Source organism: Cavia porcellus, unplaced genomic scaffold (assembly GCF_034190915.1).
Source record: "Cavia porcellus strain 051 isolate PalLab524CR breed Dunkin Hartley unplaced genomic scaffold, mCavPor4.1 scaffold_2, whole genome shotgun sequence".
Lineage (NCBI taxonomy): Eukaryota > Metazoa > Chordata > Mammalia > Rodentia > Caviidae > Cavia > Cavia porcellus.
Genome location: NW_026947485.1, coordinates 50,150,809 through 50,173,385, shown reverse-complemented (window position 1 = coordinate 50,173,385; position 22,577 = coordinate 50,150,809). Strand labels below are relative to the sequence as shown.

At 32.1% G+C, this 22,577-nt stretch overlaps 1 protein-coding gene across 1 annotated transcript in view; it reads right to left on the bottom strand.

Moving 5' to 3' along the window:
- The window catches only part of Asz1 (ankyrin repeat, SAM and basic leucine zipper domain containing 1), a 47,437-nt gene extending 26,814 nt beyond the window's left edge, over positions 1-20,623 (bottom strand). The window contains exons 1-4 of the mRNA XM_003475140.3: positions 20,519-20,623; positions 20,015-20,114; positions 19,053-19,175; positions 16,790-16,901 (exon numbers count right to left, since the gene is read on the bottom strand). Of these exons, the coding sequence (XP_003475188.1) occupies positions 16,790-16,901; positions 19,053-19,175; positions 20,015-20,114; positions 20,519-20,623 (440 nt within the window). The remainder of the gene's footprint in view (positions 1-16,789; positions 16,902-19,052; positions 19,176-20,014; positions 20,115-20,518) is intronic.
- Positions 20,624-22,577: the final 1,954 nt, after the last annotated feature.

Sequence of the window (22,577 nt, the reverse complement as noted above, 5' to 3'; positions counted from 1 at the left end):
CTCCAGCTTAATTTATCAGTAATATTATGTAGCCTTTTATTGTTGCTTAAAAGAATAAAGTTTGTATATAACTACAAATAACAATTATTTTCTAGATGATACATACAAAACATTTTTTTAGTTTTACTTCTCGCTATTTCATTTCAATAAATCCTCCACTAGAGGGCATAGAAAGCAAAACAGGAACCAATTTGGCAATATTATTTTACAATTATTTATCCCTTTTCTTTACTAAAGACTGTAATTCATTGATTTGTCTTCATGTCATGTTTTTAATGTATATTTTGGTATTATCTACTGTTTCAAGTATGCTTAAAACAGTCAGCTTATAGCTGAGAGATTAATGAAATAACTAAGCTTTTTTTTTTTTTTTTTTTTTTTTTTTTTTTTTTTTTGGTAGTACTAGGGATTGGACCAATTCTGCCTGGTCTGCACTGTTTAAACTTATCTTTATTATTTAAGAATATATCTTTTTAAAAATAGATACAAACAAACAAAAATGAAAACAATAGTTTCAAAACAGAGTAAGAAATTAACAATGGTTAATATATTGCATGTGTCTTCAAAATAGTTGCTCAGATTACAAGATACAGGCAGGCAAAATTAACCAATATAATCACCAACTAATCTCTTGAATGAACTTACAGTAATTAGTAGTATAATTATGTTAGCTATCTTGTAACTATAATTTTTTCTTTTTCCTTCCTTCATTTTTCCTCTCATCCTAGTTCTTTCCTCGTGAGCAGTTTCTTTTCCTATCTATTGCAGATTTTGTATCTTGCTTACTCTTTTAGTTTCTTACACTAGGAAAAGAAGACACGCATGCGTATTTGACTTATTTCACTTGTGAGTATGGTCTCCATTTACCTATAAAAGTCTCAAACTCACCTTTCTTTATAGCCGAGTAATACTCCATCATATAAAAAGACCACATCTTTTAATCCATTCCTTGGTTGATGGGCTTTTGGATTGTTTCCAAGATTTATCTATTACAAATTGTGCTGCTATAGATATAGGTGCACCTATATGACTCTGATATTTTTAATTCTTCTGGGAAAATACCAAGAAGGGGAAGAGCTGGGTTGATGGGACCTCTAATCCTAGTTTTTTGAGCAATCTCCACATTGATTTCCACAATTTCCATAGTAGTTGTACCAGTCTACAACTCCCACAGTGAAAAAAGGTTCTTTTTTTCCCCAAAGCCCTGCCAGCATTTGTTATTGGTTAATTTCTTGATACTGGCCATTCTTTCTGGGTTGAGATAGAATCCCAGTGTTATGTTAATTTGCATTTCTCAAAAGATCAATAATGTTGAACATTTTTTCATATATGTATTTGCCACTTGTATTTCTTTGAGAAGTGTGTGTTTATCTCTGATGCTCATTTTAAGATTTGGCCTTTGAATTTGGAGGTCTGAATTTTTTTCAATTCTTTATGTGTTCTAGACAGAAGTCTTTTGAGGGATAATGGGGTAAATCTGTTTCCCAATTCATGGATTTTCTTTTCACTCTGTTGGTGATTTTTAAGAATATATATTTTACTCCTGGAAAAGGAATGTAGAGAAAGGGGGACTAATAACAAGAAAAATGCCCGCACCTCCAAGCAAGGATTTTCATATTTACACACTACAGTACTAAAGATCTAAGGCCCAAGGAAGGGACACGTCCCTGGGAGCTCAGCTATCTGAAATACAGTACTAATGTGTAGAAAAATGGTGTAGAAATCACTGCTTCAAATATCCAAATTATACACTTATTTAATTTGAACTGTCTTTCAACATTTATTGTATGTGTATACTGTATTGTGGATTGAATCCATAGTCTTGATGTGCTAGGCAGATAATCTACTGCTGGAATATATCCTCTAGCTCTTTTTGAGACATTGTTGTCCAAGCTCTCAGTGAACTTGTAATCTTCCTTGCTTAACCTGCTAAGTAGCTGGTAATAGAGGTATACACCACCACCAGCATCAAAGTATATTTATCTTTAGTCCTTTAAAGAGGAAACTAAACAACACTGATATGGGGCTTCTGCTATAAACATGATGGAGTTGGTACTGGATATAGAATCTACTTTATTCTTAGAGCCCAAATGCACTTTGATTTTCTCAAATCACAACATAATGCGCCAGAAATATTGCCAATAACATCAATAAAATTAAAAGCTATACATAAATATTAGAAAGGAACAAAAGAATTTATTTTATTGATGTTATAATTATAGACATAGAAAGTTAAGAAAATCAACTACAATTTAAAAGATTGACTCTAAATTCTCTAAAAAATGTGTGTCTATGTGTGTGTGTACAATCCCTACATTAATAAGAAAATAAAATAAAAATATTCTATTGTTGCTATTACAAAAACAGATTAAACACAGAAATTTTTAAAAAGCTGGATAAATACAAAGAGCACTATACTGTTATACAGTTTGTCATATAATATACCATATCATAGAAAGTTGATAAAACAGAAGACAGATTAAAAATATTTAAATAGAATTAACTTACAAGGATTAGAAATAGGACAACAAGCTTACTTTTCAACAGAAATACTGGAGGCCGGAAGGTAACAAAAAGAGAGCTTTAAAGTACCAACAGAAAGTAACTATTAACCTGAAATTCTATACCTAGTGAAACTGATTTCCAAAAATATAAACTAAATGAAAATGTTTTTAAACAAAAAATCCAGCCTCCAGATGTCCTAAAGGTTTTTTATAAGCAAAATTATGCCTAAAACACAAAAATACATGATAGAATGAAAAACACTAAAAGCTGAATATGTAGGTAAGTCTAAATAAAAACTGCTAATAACAGCATTCTTTAAAATGATAATAATGAACTGTGTGGCTTAAAATACAGATTTAAAATATATAACAATACCATAAAGATGGGTGAAATTGGCAAATGGAGTTAAAACATTCTAAAATTCCTACACTACTCACGCATTGGAAAAAGTACTAATTTATAATAGGCTCTAATAAAAGAATAAATGTTATACTCTCCACGGTATAATAGACAATAATAAAATAATAGAATAATAAATGATAGTCTAAGAATAAAAGAATATCTAGCTAGCAAGACAATAAATGATATAATAAAGATTAAGTGAAAGAATAAAAATTTAAAAATGGGCTAAATGAACAAGTACATCAGTGTATATATAAAAGCTAGTGGAGCAAATATTTCAGTGAGTAGAAAACTATTGCTAATAAATTTGGACTTGAAAAGGAAATCTATATATTGCTTACTTTCAAATAAATGTACACATTTGTGCATTTCCACTGAAATTGTATGTATACAAATCCTAAAGAAATGTGACCTACCTATACCAATATTAGACAATGTAGCTTTATTAGACATACAAAAGAGAACAATTCATAACGGTAAAAGGTCAACACATCAGTGATATGGCAGACTTAAACATGTAAGTAAAATATAAATCTTAGTAAAGGGCAGAATAATCAAGCAAAATAATAGTAATTTAAAAGATTTAAAGTACACTAATAAATTTAGCCTGTTAACATATTTAGTATGATCTGTTTCTACTCACAACACTACTTTTGATGCCAATATGTGGCCCCTCCGCATTAACCAATATCTTAACAGCAGGTTCTCCTACAATGCAATTCAATTCTGATATTATCTATCTGAAGTTAGATCCCACAAAAGTCTGTCACCACTTAGACGGCAAATGTATGTCTTGGGCCTCCTATACTCGAGACTATAAACTGGAGTTCCTATGACCTCCTTCTTAAATGTAGTAATTTATTAGACTGGCTCACACTTTTTATAATTCAGTGTGTATACTTACATTTGGTGGATTTCATTTTGTAAATCAGATCTCAATTAAAAAGTGAAACTAAAAATAATCCAAGTGATATAATATTACAAGATGTATGAATATGTACATGATCATGTGTATAATTTTAACTTGGGAAGGAAAAATACACACATATTAGTAGTTATTCAGATAACTTGCGGTAAAGTTCTATACCAATTTCATTACACTGTCTCAATTAGCTTTGTTCTATCTTGTTCTGTTGTATTTTAATACTTTCAAAATAATGATAATAATAATAAAAATAACAACTCATACCATCAATAATAAAATGAAACAGTAAAACCAATTAAACTAAGAAAAAAATTGAATGCTTTTCTAAGGTCGTGGTACAAAGAACATTTTTGTGCCACTGCTATTTGATATAATTATATAAGATGCTACCTATGCAATAAAGCTTAAAAAATAATAAAAAGCACAGACTTGAATTAAACATGTTTCTAGATGAATGTTTGCTTGCATAAAAATACTAATTTTTTAAAAAAAAAAGAAAGAAAGACAGGGGATAAAGAATAACTATGTGTTCAGGAAAAATAAAAACTTGAATGTTAATTATGAGAACCACCAAACATTTTGTTGTAATTTTATCTAATTCATAAATAATATACAAAGTAAGGAGGACCTTGTCAGTTATTTAAAAGATTACCAGGATGCATGGAATTTAGCAAAATTTTAAACTGCATATGAGCTAAATCATCAAAATATATTTTGTGAAATGAGACATTTTACTACCTTCTCTACATAAAAACAAAAATTTTAAAATGACAATTCTAGTAGAGGAAATAAAAATATTTTTCTCAACCTGGCAAACATATGTGTAACTTACTTAGTGTTAAACTGTGATGATCAAATTTATGACTTTGAGTATTAATCTTCCCCTTATATGCTTTAGGAATATGTAAAATTTACATAAATTATTTTGGAGTTGCACATTTATTATAATATACATACTTGCTTTCTATAATTCTGAGTAATAATATGCTTAAGTTTTTTAAGTAGATGATTTACTTCCACATTATAAGATAATATCTTATAAACCTGCTATATTGTTTATAAATATTCCTGGTATGCATTTAGTAACACAGACATAACTAAAAAAGTAAAGTATCATTCTTTTTTCTTTTGAGCTAGTCACTGAACTCAAGGTCTTATGCATGCTTAAAAAAGTACAATTCCTTAGTGACATTAACAGTTTTTAAATTGTTGCATCTACACACATTTTATAAAACCCAACATTCCATCTCTCACGAGAATCCAACCAAATAAGGGAAGCAAATTTCATTATCTTTTTCCATGAGAAACAGTAGTTTACAGAGTTTTACAAGTTTGCCAAGGTCATGAGGCTAATAAGTAATAGAAACTGGGGACATGAACTTCTGAGATCAAGATGCTTCACAAATAAATAATTTTCAATTTTTTAAAAAATAGAATGACAATATATTTTGCTTAACTTTAACAGCAAAAAAATTATGAATCTTTTACCATCATAATACAATTCTGCAATAAAAGTAGGGAAAAAACAATGAAAAAAGGCAAATAAAGAAAAAATACTTAGGGTTTTTTTTCTCATGGAAAACTTCTAATCATTATTATACTGTTAAAACCCACCACACTAATGTTAGGTAATTTATAAATAATTATTTATAAACACATACACTGGTTTCTGGGCTTTGCTGTCAGGGCTTGAGAAAATTACTCTTACTAGAACCTAAAAACTCCTTTTTTTTGGAAATGAATTCTTTGTGTAACTTGAGATGCTTTAATAATTAGATGGGGTATAGAAATTTTTCTTTTAAAAGATATTAGTGAAAGAAATTACATTATTAAGTAAAAATAACAGTTTAATTTAAAATGTAGAATCTAAAATTTAGTGAAAGATAAAAATCAATGTCAAATTAATTTTAGAAGATAGTTATATAATTATAACCTAATCCACATATATAACAAACGTAATCAGATGGAGTAAAAATATCTATTTGATAGGTAACTGAGTTCAACTTGAATATAACAATTTTACATCATGTGACAGACACTAATAAGAAAAAGTCAAGTCAGAATTTGAAAGATTCTTGTTTTTGAGTCTTGGATTTGGACATGTTTTTATAAAGAGTAGTGTTAAAAGAGTTTTCAATTTACTAGTATTTTTCTTCATTTTGTGTTTTCAAAAGAACTGGGTTAAACAGAAAAGAACCAGGTAGATTTCCATGCACATGAATATTAATATTAATATTATGACTTACATGTAAAGTAACACTACAGTATTTGTCACTGCATACATACAAAACTGTTGATAAAATAAGGCATTATATATAAAGAAACAAGAAAATAAAAATGAGCATAGGGTATACACAGATTTATAAAACTAAAAAACTAACAATACAAGGAAAGACATTTAAATTAATTACAAATAAAAATAAAATTATAGCATGATCAGGCTAGGGATGTAACTCAGTGGCAGAGGACTTTCTAGTATAAACAATGACTTGGGTTTGATCTTCGGCACCACAACAAATCAAAACTATGAAGTGCTTATTTTTTTACATCAGATTGCTAAAACCACAAAGCCTAATGATATGTTGGTAAGGATGCAAAAAAAAAAATATGCATGCTCTCAGTTATAGTTTGTTTTAAAATGTCCCTCAAAGGGCTTGTGTTTGGAGATAGAGCTGTTGGTAGGTGGTCAGATCATGAGGCACTAACTTCATGGATTAACCCACTGATGAGTTCACAGCCAGTGCTGTTAGGAGGCAGAGCCTAGGTTAAGGCAGTAGATCACTAGGAAGATACCTCTGTAGATCTATCTTGTCACCAGCCTTTTCTTTTCTCTCGGATTCCTCCTCTGTGCTCTCCTTTTTGCACACCATACATTGAGCAGTTTTCCTCTACCATATCTTTCTGCCAAGATGGTGTGACCCTGAAGCCAGCCAACCACGGGCTGAAAATGCTAAAACCATCAGTGGCGAACCTATGGCATACACGAGTCAAGTCCTCCCAGCAGCTGAACATGGGAAAACAGTTTTTTCTTCCTAAAAAAACGATTTATTTATCACAGTGTTGGTACTGCAATAAAATGGTTTTGGGTTGCAGTTTAGTCACTCATTCTCAAATAGGTTTGCCATCATTGCTCTGAAACTGTGAGCCAAATAAACCTCTACTCCATTAGGTTGTAAGTATCAGGTATATGGTCCCAGCAACAGAAAGGTGACTAATATACTCTCCCATATTATTTATAATGTAAACTGAAAAAAACTTTTGAGCTATTTGGATGTAACTTGAAAGATTTTAAATTCATCAATTCTTTTGAATAATTCTAAAAATCTTGCAGAATTACTCTGAAAGAATATTACCTTAATCATTGTTAAAGCAGACATTTGAGCGCTTATTCTGTGGCTAGACACTGTTCTAAGCACAAAATGTTTTATTATATAATATTTTAATCTCCATACTATACAAATAAAAATGAAAAGATAAATAACTCACCAAAATTACAGAGCTAGTAAGTGATAAAGGTAGGATTCAAACCTTGGTAGTCTAGCTTGTGAGACATTGCTTTTAACTACTATATAAAGAATATAATAATCATATATAACATTTCTTATCAACATGGTAATGACTCAGTAGATTACAATGCATTAATAATACTATACAACTATTATATTAAGTACTAACAAGATACTGAACATATTTTTGAGCAAATAGAACTATGTGTGTGTGAGTTATTTATATGTGCTTTTTAAGAAAAGGATGGGTACATACATCAAACTACTTAATGTGGCTATCTCTGAAACAGACAATTCAAGGGATTTCTTCAGTCAAGGAAGACTCCTAATTGGTTACATGCACTTATATGTTACTTTAATATTTTATAACAAAATGTATTAATTATAGGTTTTTAAAATCAAGGAAGTAACAATTTCTAGTAATGTTTTGTAAGTTATTTTCAAAAATTGTTTCTAAAAGAATACTTCAGTGAATTCCGCCTATGTTTTCAGAAGAAAAACATCACACGGTTACATGAAAACAAGTTAATACTGTAAGCCAATATTATACTTTATCTACAAAGTTGTTCAACAGACAGCTTTACAACCTAAATTTACAACTAGATTTATATTCTGAGAAAGAAAGCAACATTTTTCTCAGGGTATCTTCTGTTTATTAAAACAGGCAGTTAACATTCAACAAGTTAAACACAACATTTACGTCAAAACCTTGGGCATTAATGGGTGCTATCTTATCATGGTAATAAAACATCTATTGAAATTAAAATGCCAAATCAATTTACAAAACCTTTATCTCATTACCAAATAATCTGAATCTAACAAAACTGCTATGCCAGAAACACTGCTTTCTAAATGTAAAGAAATCTGTTTTGGTTTCATTTTGTTTTTTAATGTAGGAAAAAGTTTCGGCAAAAAGGCAGACTGAAGATGGAAAAGGAGTTATGGGGTGCTGGGATGAGGAGGTTGGGGGAGTAAAAGTCCAAAAAATGATCAAGATATATCATATATACATTGCAAATGTGCACAAATAAAATTTTAAAAAAGAAAATAAAAATACTAGTATTTCAAAGAGAAAGTATTTACATTAAGGATAAAGAAGATTTCACTGCAGGTGGCAAAAAGTAGTTTAGTGTTCCAATAAAGTGATAGAACATTAGCAAGCCTAAATTTATTTGTATGTTTCACTTGTCACTTTCTTGAAATCAATATATTTCATGATCAAGATACAGAAGGCAATTCATTGGTAAAAGTAATTAAAATTTCAAATTTCACAAAAGAAAAGCCTTCAGCAAAGTGGGAGGAACCTCATGAGCTTTAAAAGCAAGTATTTCTTACATACACTTTGGGAAAGTTCACTATTACTCTAACAATAATAATGCCAACTCCAACTTTAAGTCAAAATTCACAAAACGTTTCTTTTTTTCTATGTATCCAATTATCTAATACAGACTTTCTATATTTCATTAACTTACATTTTTTCATTGCGTTGCCAGTATAAAAAGCAAGAAATGCTGTAAGTCTGCACCCCTGCACAAATAAGTTCCAATTAATTTGATCAAAGACCACTTTTATTTTTAGGCCCAAATATTAGTAAGTTAAATTCAAGTAATTATTTTATTCAATGGCTCCCTTTCCAATTTGTAGACTTTTAAAAGCCAAAATATTTGACTACCTACTGTTATTTAAGTAAAAAGAAGAAAACAGATAAGATACTTTAATAAAAATATATATTTTGCAACAATTAGAGAATAGTTATGCTACTTAACTAGTTTGTTGGAAAAAAATCCCAGTGACAGAAAAGACAGGAAATGTAAGTATATTTTGCTGGCAAATCTTGTTTACTGTTGTAAAAGTCCTTATCAAAAATCTGCTACATTCAAAAGCATTTGCAAATTTGAGCATTAATTTTGTGTTCTGTAAAAAATAACATAGCATCTACTATGTTTTAAAAATTATTTACCCAACACATTTGGAAGCAGTTAACAGAGTACATGGCACACAGCAAATATTCAATAAACATTTAACACATAAACAAAATTAAAATCCTATCCTCAAAATAAAATTCTAAAGTCAAAGTAAATAAATTATTGCAAATTTCCATATTTGCTAGGCATACTATGTATGCTGTTTTAAGTATTGTCAGTAGCACACTCATGAGATTTGTGTCCTAGCTAAATTTAAAAATTGCTTTTAAGTTGTCAGTTATTTACTATTATTCTCACAGCAAGTAAAAATGAGAAAAATAAAGAAAAATTAAGAAAAAAAATTAAAAAAGCAAAGTAGATCTCTATGTAGTAAAAATAGCTTATCATGAAATATTTTACAAAAGAAGTTTACATGAAACACAAAGAACTACACAGCTGACAATAACTATAAGGTGTTGAAGGGAGGAGAGGGGTTTGGGAAAAAAGAAGAACAAAAAAATAGTGTGTACAGTAAACTTCCTTTAGTGAATGTGATCATTATGTATATCTAAAATATACCAATAAAATTAATTTAAAAACCTATCAACACACAAACAATTCAAAAAATGTAGACAATACAAATTTCTGCTCGTAATAAAGGCAAGTCAGATAATTAGATCAAAATTGTGAAGGAATTTAACAGATGGAAAAGAGGTTTTCAGTTTTTTAAAAAGTAAAGATAGCAAGGGACTAATGCATGAACTAAAATCTGCATAGCAAAAAAACTGGTTTTAGCGTTTCCAGTTCCTTTTGCTGTGAGGGCATATTGCAACCTAGAAGAAGTCAATGGGAAATTAAGTCTTTTCAATATCAGGAGGAACAAAATTAAAAGCCCTGAGACTATGCAAGGTAGACAGCTTGATATATCATATTTATGGCAAATTAATTTGAGATGTAAGGTACTCTAATTTCAACATAATGATAAAACAAACCAGTCCTTTATATCTCCAGTACAGTCTAGAAAATCTTAATCCCCAAATTTAAGATTATGAGTGTTAGACTGAGAATGCACTAGGCACCTTTTAGAAACATACAAAATTTGCCCTGATGGATCATCCTAAGTGCCATGTTATTCCTATAGTAAGCTTTTAAATGTAATGATCAGCCTCTAGTCATGAGTGAAAAGCATGAAAAGCTTCACTGACAGAAACAAACCTCACAAACATTTTGGACATTGGAACTGTTCCAATTAGATGCTATATTTACCACACTACTAAAGAAATTTTTATAACCTATAAAAATGATAGTATAATTTTAAAAGGAGTAAACAAGTTCTAGATATGAAAATTTTAAATTAACTGAATCTGTAAGTTTAATAACATTGGAAGAAAAAGTAAACTCAAAGGAAGATAAAAAGCTATTAGAATCTGATGTACTGTGACAAACATGGAATATGAAAGTGAGTATAAATTGAGAAACTGTCCTGGATATATTAGAATCACACCAGAAAGATTGTAAAGAACAATCTGAAGGTAACATTGAAAAGACAATAGGTGAGATTGGTTCAGCATTAAGGCATCAATCTAAAATTTAGAAGATGCTTATCTTAAATTCATGAGGGCAGATGAAAATACCAAAATGATAGCAAATTAAAATTTTTAGTAGCCATTTTCAAGATGAAACAAAAGAAATAATATAGGAAACTAAGAAGTTTTTAGAAAAACACTGATACCAGAATACAGCTGGTATTAACAGGGTTGAAAGTATATTTATATACAAAATTTGGGAGCAATCGAAACATGGAAGCAGATAAGAACTATTCTTCTCTTTAAAATTAGAGTATTCAATGTTCATCATGTGAAAATTTTATTTAATTAAAAAAATGTTAAGGACATTTTTTGGCTACTCTGAAGAACTAGTAAAGAGCTTTCTCCTTCATAATTAAAGAAGTGACTTAAAAAATATTACCAGAACTCAGGGAAACAAACAAAAAGCTGTAGATTCCTAGAAAAAGTTAGGATTCATAGATTGATGAAACAAGTAAAATCCCATTATGAAAATTCTAGTACCTCTGATGCTAAAAATTTACTGGATGGATGGGTCGATGATTTCCCTTACCTTCTCTTGGTAGCTACAGAAATACAGAGAAGACAGAGTGCAGAAAGACTTCCAAAGGACAATGAAAGTAGAACACCTTAATTCCCACTGCCTAAAAGATTTCTACCATTTTATCATACACCAACAATCAGATTTCAGATTCAGAAACCAATAAAGAAAATAAATAATTCAGCTGAGCACGGTGGCACATATATATAATGCCAACACTCTGGGAGGATAAAGTAGGAGGATCACAAGTTTGAGGTCATTCTGGACAATTTATTGAGACTCTTCTCAAAAAAAAATAAAAAAATACATGATGTAGTACAATGATATGGCCTTGGGTTTAATCTCTAACAGTAAAAATAAAAGTGGAAAGATGGAAGGAGAAAAGAGAAGAAAAAAGGAAGTTTATGTAAGGGCTCTAACTAACTAAAATAAACACAACTGGACAAAAGGAAAAACGAAGAAAAGGAAGGAGAAAATAGCTAAAGAAGAAGTAAAAAAAGAGGCCTTTAGTGATATTGATATTTAGCACATATATACACACAGCTTGTTAAAGCAAACCAAATAACCATGTAAAACACAAAACACAGCTTTCAAATAAGCAAGTTGGCAGATAAAGGCACAGATTGCCAGTGGTAACCTAAGGGAATAACCCAAGGTGTTTGTCTCTGTTTAGATACTTAGGGAAAAAGAAACATGTACTGTGTGGTCAGCACACATGCTGCTTAAGCTCTGAGGCCTCAAGTACTTTTAATTTTGCTTACCGAAGTCTGTAAATAGCTTTTCGATCTTTACTGTACTATTTTGTACCTTCTTTCAATTTTGAAGCCAATTTTCTACTGGGTCAGCTATTTTTGTTGGGCATAAAGTCTTCATTTGATCTCTTTAAACTATTAGAGAATATTCATACAATGGAACACTACTCAGTACTATTGATACTTACAATGTGGAAGAATCTGTGTGTGTGTCTGTGTGTGTGCGTGTGTTTATTTATAGTGAGCTGTAGAATAGGGTTTAATATAATAGGATACAGGACTGCACTGGATGGTGTCCTGCTTTGTGTACAACATCCATTTGATGTTGATGTTCACCCCAACTTTTCCTTCTTCCCCTTTGTGAGGTAACAGCTACCAAAGAGGCTTAATCTATGTTCATGTCCTTTTTTCCCTCATCTCTCACATATCTTCCAGCATGTAACATCCTTTGCTGCTGACCCATACAGTTATATCAAAAAGCTTAAATTAATTGTTCAACCCTATTTACAAAGATCTTTATGTTATTTTCACTTCCACTTTGTCCTCTCAACAAAAGATTAAACTCCCATTTTATTTCCCAAGCAGCACCAGACATTCAGACTAAATTCAAAAAGTCAGACTTTGGTCCTCTATCCTCCTACAAGGAGACCTCTTAGATATGGCTTCCTGTGTCTTCAACAGTAGAAAAAACAACAAAAACAGGACTGATTGAGTATTTTTGGCACTTAATCTGAAGCAGTGCAGAACAGATAAGAGGGAGATAAAGTATGAAGAGGACTTTAATGAGGGCACAGGAGAGGCTGCAGAAAGAGAGGTACATGGGCTCTCAGCAAGAACAAAGAAGTGTAGCTACGTGTATCAGTTTTGGAGGAGTTTGTGAGGTGGGCAAAATGACATATTAACAGCTGATTTGAAGGAGCACCTGCCTGTGCAAAACAGGAAACAAAAAGGTTTACTGGGGGCTGGGGATGGAGCACTTGGGGTTGGAGAAGGGTTCAGTGCATGTGCAAAAAGGGAGCAAGAGGTTTATCGCTGGAATGTGAAGGAGAATGTAGAAGTTACTCTTGGAGAGATAAGTTGTTTCTTTCCCTGGATCCAGTACCAAGTTGGGAAGATGTCATGTTACAGATAGCTAAGACCCAGGCTAGCAGAATCTATCAGAAGTATCAACTGGAGTAAAACAAAAGCAGTCTTTCATAAAGAATAAACTGCGTTAAGAGGCACAGAATTCTTGGAATGGTAGGCCTGCTACACTTCTGTACTAGAAAGTGGTAGACAAATGTAACACCAAGGGCCTGAAGAGTAGGGAGAGAAAGGGGAATTGGTATGTGGCCTGGTAACTCAATGATGACTCCTAAAGCCTCACTAGACAAATCAAAGCCATCCAGGACACAACAGCACTAAGAACATAAATTAATCTTAAAATAAAGAAATTAGACACACTAAAAGTATAATTCTGTTAGCATGACTTCTGAGAATATAAAAAAATAATTAATATAGAAACAAAATCCAGATCACACAGTAGCACTATACAATAGGAAGATTTAACTAGAAAGGGGCACAAAGAAACTTTTGTGAGTTATACAAATGTACACAATACTCAAAATTGATCCAACTATATACTGAAAATAGATTTTACTGTATGTAAATTATTCAGAATTGAAACTGTTAAATTATTGCAGAATTCACTCAGTGCCATATTGTCAGACTTCTAATTAACTACAGAACAGTCAACATTTTCCTCTTAATTTTTATTCTTTTATCTACATTTGGTACCAACAAAAACAAGTGTTTTCATAGAAGTGACTCAGTTTCACATAAAGTCTCCAGCCCTTAGAAATTATCTTTCAGTAGAAGAAAAATAAATCCATCCTTGTATTTCTTTTCCATTTTGTCTACAGATCAACTTTGTCATTTGAACTATTTCTATAAGCTGGAGAAGTTTCCATGTACTTTAAATATAGAACTAAGACTTTAGTGTCTACCTGAGAGATTAACTTCTAAGACTTTGTTATTACTTCCACATCATGAGCAAGAACATGGATCTCATTTTTATTAACATTAAAAAACAAGAGGTCAACTTTTATTTCCAACTATCCAAATGTCAACATTTGGCTTTCACAAAAACTAGTTATTAATAAGCTTTATGGTCAACTTATCTCCTACACTTTCTCTTAAGGGATCATTTTTCTCAGAGAAAGAATTGCCCAACAAAATAGACTCTGTCAACTGAATGAAAGTATATTCATCCAGACTCCTTGACATCTGAATAGTGATTCCCTGATATATCTATCCCTCATATCTTTTGGCACATGTACATGAAACTAAAACTCTCACTCCTAACTCTCACTCTCACTTGATTTTTGTCATTACTAATGATTTATCTATAAAATTGTACCCAAATCTCACTGTATCCTTGAGTCCTGAGATTTTTTTTTCTCTCTTATGTTGATACATGTTATCCTGGACCATATGTTCACTAGAGCTATCCTTACAAAATCTGTATCCTACAGTGTATGTACTGTTTTTTATTTATTCTTAGATATATCAATTAAATACAATCCATATTTCAAAGACAGCAAAACATATTATGGTAGCAACTTTGGATTTAATATTGGCTTGTTTTGAAGTCCTTTATTGCATTCATTGTTTTGTTTTTACTGTTTCTATTCTATTTTGTTCTGTTTCATTTTTACTATGCCCGAAGTTATCTGCAGCAATTTTGAAGACATCAAGAGGCATTATGGTAATGACTGTTGATTTCATAATATTTTGAAGTCCTGTATCTCTTACACTGCTTTGTTCTGACTGGTTTTAATTGTTTTATCCTCTTTAAAATAAAATAAAAATGAGTAAGTACAATTCAATCACTTTATTATTTAATGCTCTGAATATTAAAAAAGAGAAGCCAGCTGAATAGTTTTTTAGGTTATTTCTCATATCTGATAATTAAATGTAGATTGCTTTCTTAAACCATGCTATAAAATTTTCGATTTATTTTAGTTGTGTACCAATCTAAACTTTGTGCTCTTTCAAATTCATCAGCTGTTTCAGGATTTCTGGTTTTGAAACTCCCTTATAATATGATTACTTTATTGTTTTTAGCATGTGACACTAATCTTGTGTCATTCTAATGCAAGTAAAATCTGCTTATTCAGATAGAGCCATCTGAATGATATCACTGAGTTCTTGAGGAGGCAAAATAGTCTAGAACCTATGATACTGGTTTATCTACTTCTTCAGTGTGTTTATATGGCAATGATTGAAAGCACAAAGATTTCAGTTTCCAAATACTTTGTAGAAGTCATTAAAAAAATCAAGCAAAACCTAATTTTCCATTGAACTCAGAGGTAAATTTTCTCTTATGCTACTTCTAAATATGCAAATCCAAACTGCAAACCATGAAAATTACACAGTGTCATGAAGCAAACTTCTCAATTTCAAGCTGTAACCAAATCCAAAAGCTATGCCAAATAGGGATTAATCTATAAATGAAAGAATGAAAGTTTCTGTGAATTGATGTGCTAAATCTGCAGACAGATTTCTTACCAGTTCTTTTAAACATTTATTTATATACTGATTATCCACTTTATAAGACTTGGCCTTTCCCACACTAGATAAAAGATTCTTAACTTTGGAAACCACTGACATTTTTGGATTGGTAACTGTTTTGGAAGGGCTGTTCTGCATACTGAGGATAATTAGCACCATCTCTGGCCCCATTCAGTAAATGTTAGTAACATTTCTCATGTGTAATCATCAAAAAATGTCTCCAGACACTGACAAATGGTCAATGGGAAGCAAAGCAAAACAAAAAACAAAACAAAACAAGTCCAATCCAAATCTTGCTTGATATCCGGTCCAACTAGAAGAGAATCATTTTTTAGCAAAGATCTGGAAACTATCTAAATCATACATTGCCTTTCAAGGCTGCTGCACAGGTATCACAGAAAATAAGGAAACTTCTAATGTCATGAATAACTATTTGTACATATCAGACACTAAATCACCATTATCTAAACTAATGATTTATGAGTAACGATTCTATTTATGGTGGACATTTCTGTCAGATGGGCTAAATTCTACTCTCCTCATTCTGAAGTAAAATGCAAGGAGTGATTTAATGGGAAGATACAGTGGAAGATGAAGCCAGACAAGGAAGATACCAATGTGATAGAAATTTTAAGCAATCATACTCATTATCACTGACATTTTAACAGACACACAAATATATTTTTCTTCTATGTCTCTAGACACTATACATAAGTTATTAACTAATTGGTAGAAAGTTAAGAAAATAGAAATGTTTTGAAATATTTTCTTCATATTTACGTAAATTTATTAAGTATTATACAGAGAAATACTTAAGAGCTTTATTCATATAACTCAATAATACTTTTGAGTTTATGATTAACAGGAAAGATAGCTTACTATTCTCTTTTCCTTCTCATTCTAAATTCCTGTAATATTTTTATTACAATTAAAAGTTGAAAAATTACCTCCATCACTTCCTTTTGATAACCTTATACAATTAGATTCATGACCATATGATCCTAGTTTCACTCAAGAGCTGACTATGTAAACAGATACTGTTCAAATTTTTAAAAATTTGTGCTATCAAGTGTTTAGCAGGATGATAATAAAACAAAAATATGTTTAACATTTTTGAACAGACAGTAAGCTTCTTACCTACAAGCAACATTTGGATCAGCATTTCTTGAAAGTAATAGATCTACACACTTCAAGATTTGTTCCTCTGAGCCACAGGCAGAACATGCACTTATCAAAATAGTTTGCTTATCTATAGCAAATAGAAAAGGAAAAGTTTCTACATATTAGAAAGTATATCAACTTACTTCTTTACCATTCAAAGTATTCTAATACCGCACTTTCTACATCTTTCATTCTTGGCAGCTAATCCACCAAAACATGAGATCAGGTATAAATCGCTTTCATCTCCAAAATATATGTATAATCCATTCTTAAATTACTTCTCGATTTTCATTCCTTCTAGAAGATGAAAAGTATTTAAGTACATAGACTCTGTATAGCCATATTGCTCACACATGAAAGATTATTGGCTTATTAAAATTTGCCTTGCTGTACTCATGACTGCAAACAAGAATTTATATTCTCTGGTTTCACTACTTTTTCATCCATTTGATAATTCTTGAAATCTTGGTTTATACATTGCCCTTAAAAACTGCTAAAACTGCCACATTCATTGTTCTTTTTCTGTTCTTTTATACTTGCTCTCTCTGAACTCACTCTATTTTCTAAAAATTCTTTCTGCCTGGCTCTTGCAGACATCAGGGTAGATTAAAAACAAACAAAAACACTTCATTGGAGAAGGAATTCGAAATAGGTCACCATAGCCATACTTTATATTAGTGGCTCAATGCTGACAAAGCATAAAGATTCTAGTTCTAGTTCTGTCACTGATAAAACTTTAATTTTAGTGAAGTCCTATTATATCAGATCTAATTCAAAGATTATTAGATCTAATTTGAAGATGTGAAATTAATACCTACTCTCTTTACCTGATAGGGCTATTTACGTGTAAATTCTATAAAAAATATGAAGTATTTTATATATTTCTATTATAAGGAAGGAGAAGCAGGAAAAGAAAATAATTTTTTAAGTAGAATTTATATACTTTATAAAAACCTCAATCTTACATATAGCTTCCGCTGTGTGATATTAAGTAACATAATAAAAAGATAAACCTGTAAGAAGTTTTTGTAAAATTTATCAAATCAAATCAATTTTTATAAATATTTAATGTAGGTTTATAACTTGTGAAAATTAATAGTAAAATAAAATCTATACATCAACTGTGAAATATGTTCAATTACCTCTGAAAAATATGTTAAAAATCAGTAATCAATAATTTAGTATGATAAACAAATAGGCCAGGTGTGGTGATACATGCCAGTAATCCCAGCACTTTGGATGGCTGAGGCAGGAGGACCCACAGTTTGAGCCCAGTACCGGCAATCATAGAAGACCCTGTCTCAAAATAAAAAATTATAAAAAAATGGCCAGGAATGTTGCTCAGGGTGAAAAGGCCCTCGTTTGCAAACAAACAAAAAGTTACACTGAACGTACACAGACTTTTGTTCTCAAAATCACTCAAAGCACTAGTTAAAAGAAATTATTTAATAAAATATAGAAACTTGGAATAAATTATCTTTAAATTGTCTCAAAATAAAAAATTATAAAAAAATGGCCAGGAATGTTGCTCAGGGTGAAAAGGCCCTCGTTTGCAAACAAACAAAAAGTTACACTGAACGTACACAGACTTTTGTTCTCAAAATCACTCAAAGCACTAGTTAAAAGAAATTATTTAATAAAATATAGAAACTTGGAATAAATTATCTTTAAATAAATTATCTTTAAATTATCTTTAAAACAAGTTTAAGTCATATAATTCAGAGTTGATTTTACACTTCCACAAACTGATTTTCAAGCAATTTTCCATGAAATTATACTTTGTTTCTTTTTCTTTTCTTCTTTTTTTGTCTTTTTGAGACAGGGTCTCTCTATGCAGTTCAGGCTGGCCTTGAGCTCACTTTGTAGCCTACTGGTTTTGAACTCCCAATGATCCTCCTGCCTCAGCCTCCCGAGTGCTAGGATTACAGGCATGAGCCACCATACCCAACTATAGTTTGTTTCTTTGATTGCACTTTTTCTTCAAAAATAACCAAAACCCTCAAGCCCAGAACTTAAAAGTATACAATAACATTAGATGTCACCAAGATAAAATATCTTGAATGTAACTACTTAGAATTTTTTAAATACAGGTTTCCAATTCAATTTTGTATGCTGTTTATATACAACTAACAGGCATTTCTCCAGCTGCTGCTTTAATTTTTTTCATTTTGCATAACTGCTGCTTGGGAACCAAACAATCACTGAAACCTAAGCTGTTACATGTTTTCAAATATCTTACCTTTAGTAAAGCTTGCATTAGCACCCCTGTCCAAAAGGACCCGAACTAGCTCCACATTGGCAACGCTAGCAGCATACATAAGAGGAGTCCATCCATAACGAAAGCTAGACTCTATGTTAATGCCTGTCAAAATAAAAACAACCTTTGAAAACCCTTATTAAAACAATAAAACAGTATCAACTTTTATTTTAGTTTGGGAAAACACTAACATACATCACACAGTGTATACAGGGGCTTTGAGAACACTTGTCATCTTCACTTTCTCTGTAGGCACTATAGTCCAAGAAACATGATCAGGTGAATGTATATATATATATATACATATAAAATAAATAAATATAAAATAAAAATATATAAATATATATGTATTTTATACAATATATGTATTTTATATATTGTATATATATTCAGTATACAGTATACAGTATAACACCTGTCCACATGCTACCTTTTCCTCACGAAAACCAAGTAAAAAATAGGAGAAAACTACCATGTACATAACTAGAAACAATTCTTCAGAGTCATGTATCATAGCAAGGTATATGTTGAAATGATCTGGATGGGGCTGGATCAGCAAGAACAGGCCTCTTGAAAAAGGCTGAAGAATTGATGGAGTTAATTAGGGTGGCATTCCAAATGTGAAAGACAGACACACCGAAAATACGGCACAGAGAATTTAGACCCACCCAACCGATACAAGACAACTGGAACACAAATATTCACTGTGTTTAAAATAAAAAAGCCACACAGTTTTTAAAATAAGGAGAGTGAAGGGCTAAAGAAAATTTAGAGAAAAAAGAGGAAAATGTGTGTTATGGTATAATACCTTCCTACAATGACTAATTAGTGTGTACTGCAATCGCACTAATAAAACTTTTAAAAAAGAAAAATAAAATGAGGAACACTTGTGAACTTAAACATTAAACAATTATTTTCAGTGGACGCTATCCTTTAACTCTCACCAGAATCCAGAAGCTCCTCTATTATGGCAATATTTCCGGTAGTCAATGCCTTCTTGAATGTTTCACTCTTTTCTTCAGAGGGTAATGGCCTTTTTAATTTCTTAAAATCAGAAAGTTTAAAAAAAACAGGTTATACATACTTTCGTTTCCACTACACCAGGGAACAATGTTTGGTTAACAACATAGATCCCTTGTGGCCAACATGAACAACTTGTGAAGAATTCAGGCCCAAAAATTATTTGTAAAGGGAATGGGTAAGATCAAATCCAATCTCATGTAAAAAGTTGTATCTACGACTCAAGCATAGCACATCCAGTGAAAACTAATTCGGGGAAGGAACAAAAGGGAAAATGTAAGGGTTTGGTTAAACTCAATCGGCAGCCCGCACTATTTTGAAATACTGGGAAAAATTAAGGAAACACGGGGCGTCAGTAAAAGGCTTCGCCTTCGAAACCACAGGAGACCAATTATCAAGCGCAGTCCACAGAAGGCCTTTTCCACTACCTGACAAGCCCGGTCCAGATACCCAATCTCCCAGCCATCGTCCTCGCTATCGCTACTCTCGCCTCCGCCAGCCACTGGCAAGCGCCTCTGCATGCCAGCCGCCATGCCTGCCACTCCGCTCTCCTGGCACCTGCGCACTGGGGGGCGTAGGGCTGCGCAGGAAGAAGCGACGCAAACGCGCGTGCTTTGGCCTTCGGCGCAGGCGCGTAGCTGTGCTCAGCCCACCTCCTCACCCTCTGCAGCAGACCCGGGCTGCCAAAGGTGAAGTTGTGGCGTGTTAGATTCATCCAGTGGGACAGACTAAGGTGGCCTGTGACACTCCTAGCTGGTGCTACCAACTCCATTCTGGTAATTTCCTGTTTTAGAATATTTACTTGATGAAGTAGGATACAAAAAGTATCCTACATATGGGAAGAGCCAAGACTTATCTTTCCTTGACACCCCCCCCCAACTCCCGGCCCCCGTCAACCTGCTGTCAAAGGAGTGTCTCTGGGAGACAGCTTCAGCTGGCCAAAATACAACCCAATGGGACACTACTCAAACTTTCAAGCAGTGATTAGACAAATGGCAGCCTTCCTGGAGCCAAGAACTCTCGCAAAGTCTCAGCTTAGATTTACAAATTTTAGATCATCAAAATGTTTACCTATTTGAAGCTTAGATGCCTCAAAGGAAAAAAACAATCAGTTATAAAAGGAGGATGTAGGGAACACTCTTTCCAAAGAACGAGGAAAAACTAAATAATTTAAACATTCAGAAAGCTAATAAATAATACAGGTAACCATAAGCGAAAGCAGCCTACGGTCAAGCACATTTTTTTGGATCTAACATTTAGGTGATGTTAGATCACCTAACAAGGTGATCTTTGCCACCATAGAAAAAGTTTCATCAAGGAATAGAGCATATTTATATATCCCAAAATGACTTAAAAGGAAACTAGCCATCTGAAGTATTTTTTGAAAGCTTATGCAGCATTTTTAAAAAGATTCTTAAATGCAAGATTTTGAAATTAATTCAGAGACTCTTAAAGATAAGTATTTTTGGGGCTGGGGATTTAGCTCAGCGGCAGCGGCATAAATGCCTGCCTTGCAAGCAGGTAGTCGTGAGTTTGATCCCCGGTACCGGTAAAAACGAAAAAGATAAAAAAATAAAAAAAAAAAAACAAAAACGGATTTTTAAGTAGGTTAGTTATTTGGGGGCCACATTTGTCTAAATGCATGCATTTAATAAATGTTATGAATCATTAAGTATAACCAGGAACAAATAGGTTTGAGGAGACATCAAAGATAAAACAAGCTGCCTCATAGAGCTCACATCTTGCTGAGACATAAATAATTTGCAAGTTATCAAATAACTACTACTGCAAATTGTAAGTACCTTATCAGAAATAAGTGTGCTCAGTTTGTGGAATTATATTGTTTCCTATCATTACCTATAACTGTGTAACTTGGAGCAATGTACTTGATTTCTCTCTCTGCATCAGTTATCTCTCCTATAAAATGGAAATAATCATAATATTCACCAAAAAGAGTTGTTATGAAGCTTAAATGAATTTATGGTCTTGGAGCAGGACTTGCCTCAACATGAAGTAAATTATTCTTAGCTATTATTTTAGACAGAATAGTTAAACCTGAATAGTGTTCTGAATGACAAAAAGGAGCAGGCCATAAAACAAAAGAGAGTAGAGCTTCCTGGCAGTGGAGATGGCTATAGATGGCTAAGACAGGGAAAAGGTTGATACCATAGACCAGGCTGACAAATGAAACCCCTGAAGGACAAAGTTTTAGGAAGTGAGTACCTTGTAAATTTTGCTTCCCAGGTACCTGATTTAATCCACTCTCTACTCATTAACCTGGTTGAATCAGAAAAGAGGCCTGAAGTTTCAGCTTCATGAGGAAAGACTGTAAATAAAGAGGCTGAAAAGGAATTGAACTCTGAATGATTTTAAGCCAAGGAAAGACATGTTCTGATATGCCTCTGTGTGTATGTGTGAAAGAAACTAGCTGTTTTAAAGAGAAGGATTTTTGTTTGATCAGCTGGCTTAGGTCTTGTTTACTAAGAT